General features: G+C 32.0%; 1 protein-coding gene across 1 annotated transcript; it reads right to left on the bottom strand.

Annotated features, from left to right (window-relative positions):
- Positions 1-265: 265 nt before the first annotated feature.
- LOC108460069 (uncharacterized) lies at positions 266-1,268 on the bottom strand. Its single transcript, XM_017759449.2, has one exon. The coding sequence runs from the start codon at positions 1,081-1,083 to the stop codon at positions 691-693; it is 393 nt and encodes a 130-aa protein (XP_017614938.1). The 5' UTR covers positions 1,084-1,268; the 3' UTR covers positions 266-690.
- Between the last annotated feature and the right edge of the window lie 2,689 nt (positions 1,269-3,957).

Genomic DNA, 3,957 nt, shown 5'->3' with positions numbered 1-3,957 from the left:
TCCACAATAATGTTTCTTAATTATTACCAAATGGAATAGCAAAGCGTCAAACATTTGAAAGTCAACACATCTAGGCTTTTTTAATAATTTCAATATAGACCCTTGTTGTCTTTTTTCGACATATTACTAAAAATTATTTATAGAAAAATAATACGTTTCAACGTATTTAAACTTATGTATTCTTATAATACTCATATCAATTATACTAAAATTTAATCAACAAATAAATAAATTTATCTAGTTGTTAAACATGAAAATGGAAGAATTTAATAACGTGGAAGGAAGTAAACTTTTATAGAAGTCAGAACTATAAAGGTTCGCGTACCCCGTTTCCCTTTGGCTTTTTTTGTTTAGTCAAACAAAATGGCAATGGAGTAGGTGGCTAATACGTAGTGCTAATTAGAATCTTCAAATCCATACCACACCTTCTTTGAATTCCAGTCCTTCCCCCAAAAAAAAATAATTAAATCAAATCAAACAACACATTTAAAAAAAAATTACATAAATCAAATATCCTAAACTTTGCTCAACTGGTAACATATTTCTTCATTAATGACTTAGTTACCATAGGTTATAGAGTCGAGTGGAGTTAAGCCATGTACAAACTCTTTCGTTTGTTCGGACATTATACGGTACTCTCACTCTATAAATCGAACAACGCGGAAACCATCGTCCAACTCCGAGTTGTGATCATGTCTGGCAGATGGTGACAGGCACAGTTGGCTTCTGATCATCGTCGGAAACAGAAGAGCGTTTGATGAATTCCAAGCAATCTGAAATGGCCTCGGAATAAAAAGAATTAGAGTGGCCCAACGATGATCTCAAGCTGCAGCTGTTGGTCAAAGGTACATGGTTGGTCCTGCTACGCCAGCTGCGGCTGCTGTTATTTTTGATAGCCATGATATCGCCACCCATTTTCTTAATTATGGATCGCAAAGCTCGGCCGTATGATGATCTCCATCTACTTATTTGGTTGAACAAATAAAGGAATCTTGCCCTTAGACCTTGAACCGAGAATCTTCTAAGCCTCAAACCTTTGCTTCTCTTCCCAACCCTGGTGTAGCCCATATGACGAAAGCTCATGTTTCTGATCAAGCTATTTAGAACTATTTACACCAACAAAAAATCGCAACCCCTTTAGTGGGGAAGCTTTATATAGAATGTAAAGGTGGGCAGAAGAAGACGTAGTGGTTTCCAAGGGAAAACAATGGTAGCTTTAGACTTTTAGAGCTTTGGGGGTATTACAATTATATCATGAGGAACATTTGTTTTGTAATTGAAAAGTAATTGGGTAGGTAAGTAGGGTCGTTTAGAAGAAAATAGAATTAAAAACCAAAAGAAAAGAATGCATTACAGGTGTCTGTCATTGAATTGGCCATTTGCATTTAATTTATATATATGTTAAGCTTATTATTCCCTGGCGAAAACTGAAAAACAAAATGAGCATTAGACTTTTCATGGTGAGGACAAGAGAAATTTCTGTACACAAATCAGCTACACCTCAATGCCCTTTTCTTTACCATATCTCATCCTACTCTTCATAGTTTTTTAAAAATTTCTATCTCCATCAACCACCGCCTTCCATTTTGGATGCCTCACTTCCTCAATCTCCTAGGTTTATGCTAAACCCACTTTCCAGTGCTTCATTATTTCATGGGTCAAATTCCATTTTTCATTAATGTTTATGGGTCAAAATCTCGAAGTTTATCAATTTTTGTTAAAAAATAGACCGAGGATCTTATAACACGTCTCTTGAGAGGATAATAATTATACTAACTGCTTAATTAAAATGACCTTTAAGAAAGAAGAAGATCTACAAGCATACGAAATTCCTCCAAAGAGATTTCTCTTAGTTTAATTTAATCTTCCTATTTGTTTATTTCTAAAAAAAATACACCACAAAAATTTAATAAAATTACAAGTTCTCAATCACAAGAATTAATAAACAAACAAATAATAAAATTTCCCCAGGTCTAGCTCAAACTAAGTCCAAACAACTCACTAATCACTATTTTTTTTCTTGCCAAAAACAAATCCCTATTATTTATAAAATATTAAAATAGTTCAATGGTCGGTTTTAGACTAACATATATGCATTTTATAAGTAAATTCAAACAAACATATTATTATTAAATAATAATTCGAAGTTGATATGCTTGTTGTTTGAATCATACTAGATCAGCTAAGATATCAGTTTAGAGAGAGTTATTACATCGGTTGACCCACAAACCGGTATAAACTAATTAAATAGGGTTAAAATTTTTAATAATTTATTTAATCAAATTGTAAGCGGTTGAATTGACCGATCGATAGTTTTACCAATTCAACTGTTGGTCCAGTTCTGAAAACCTTAGTTTTCTTAACGTCTCATGTTACAATAGAAACACGCACTGCAATCACCCCAAGTTCTCAATTATCGTAAGAACAATAATTAATTGGATATCCTCCTATTCAATGGTTGGGGATGTTGGTACGTAGGGATAAAAAATAAACTTATGAGAAATTAACTAGTTTTTGAGAATCATAATGCTAAAGTGTTAAAAGTCCCTTCACTAGTTGTGAAAAATTTTTATTTATAGATTTTAGAAAATGGGAATTAAAAAACTAAGGATGGGTTTGGATAGGCGGTAGGGTACGGTACAGTGCGTTTAGCTTACTTTTTGTCTCACATTACAATATAGCAACAGTATCTAATCTCACAGTTATCGCTATTTTCACACTAACAACAAGTAAACACACCGTGCATCCAAACCCACCCTAAGTAGTTAATGTGAGTAATAAAATTAATTTTTGTTACAATGACATTAGAAGTTAAATTTTTAGTAAAAGGATTTGTTTGTTAATGGTGAATAGTGAAGAAGAATTCACTATGTTTTTCAAAGAAGAGGAAAACACTCAATGTTACTGTAACACCCCTCACCCGGTCCGGTTGTCGGACCTGAGTTATCGGATGTTACTACTGTTATCGAAGTAAAACATATAAAATTCATAACCAGTAATTCATTTAAACTCCAATTCACTTATAATTCCATACATAATATGATTTGTAAACAAAATCAAAACTTAATTGAGCTTACGAAAGCTCTAAAATTGACCCGAGTATGAAAAATGATCAAAATGCAAAGTTTTCAAAGTCTAAGTAAAGGTATTGATACTAAGATTCAGAATTGACACCATTTTGGCATTCTGTCAATTTTCAAAATCTAAAACAATTCACTTATTATCGATACCATTATAAAATTATCGATACCCATCCTTAAGGATCAATACTTTATACTGGTATTGATACCAAATTTACATTTTGTCATTTTAAAATACTATTCATTTGGTCATGTAACGATACTTTTATTCTAGGTATCGATACTTTATGCCAAAAAGGTCAAAATCATCACATTTTAGTACTTATTTATGCTCAAACCAAATGATGCCTAAAATGGTGTCTTAGACACAATCAAACATGAATAAAATCATTTATAACATAATACATATACTCATCAAATTATCCTAAATTCAACTAACCAATATGTCATCATTTGGCACCATTTCACAACAATATTTCAAGCAAATCATTCAACCAAATCATACCATTTATACCATTCATATGACTTGATAATTTATAAGCATATACATATAGCATAATACTAATTATAAACATGATCAAGTTGCCATTACTAAAGGTGCTCAGCAACGAGTGAATTTCCAAAACAAACTAGATGTTTCCAAGTAATATGATAAACTCTAGTTACATGCCACATAAAACGATTGAAAATCTACAAATCTGAGTTGAATAGTGTGAGCTTCTTGAAGATCTGATTGGCACGTTTCGAAAATCAAAATCTAAAGGAAAGGAAAACATTGAGTAAGCGTTACGAAACGCTTAGTAAGCTCATGTGTAAATAACAATTAACTTACCTTAAATAACAAGTATGTATGTAAAACTAATATGAATATTCAAGT

Source organism: Gossypium arboreum, chromosome 4 (assembly GCF_025698485.1).
Source record: "Gossypium arboreum isolate Shixiya-1 chromosome 4, ASM2569848v2, whole genome shotgun sequence".
NCBI lineage: Eukaryota > Viridiplantae > Streptophyta > Magnoliopsida > Malvales > Malvaceae > Gossypium > Gossypium arboreum.
The sequence above is the reverse complement of the archived record's forward strand: the minus strand, read 5'-3'. Positions and strand labels throughout refer to the sequence as shown.

Excerpts from the sequence above, each read along its gene's own strand:
- LOC108460069 (XM_017759449.2), bottom strand. The coding sequence starts at position 1,083 with ATGAGCTTTCGTCATATGGGCTACACCAGGGTTGGGAAGAGAAGCAAA.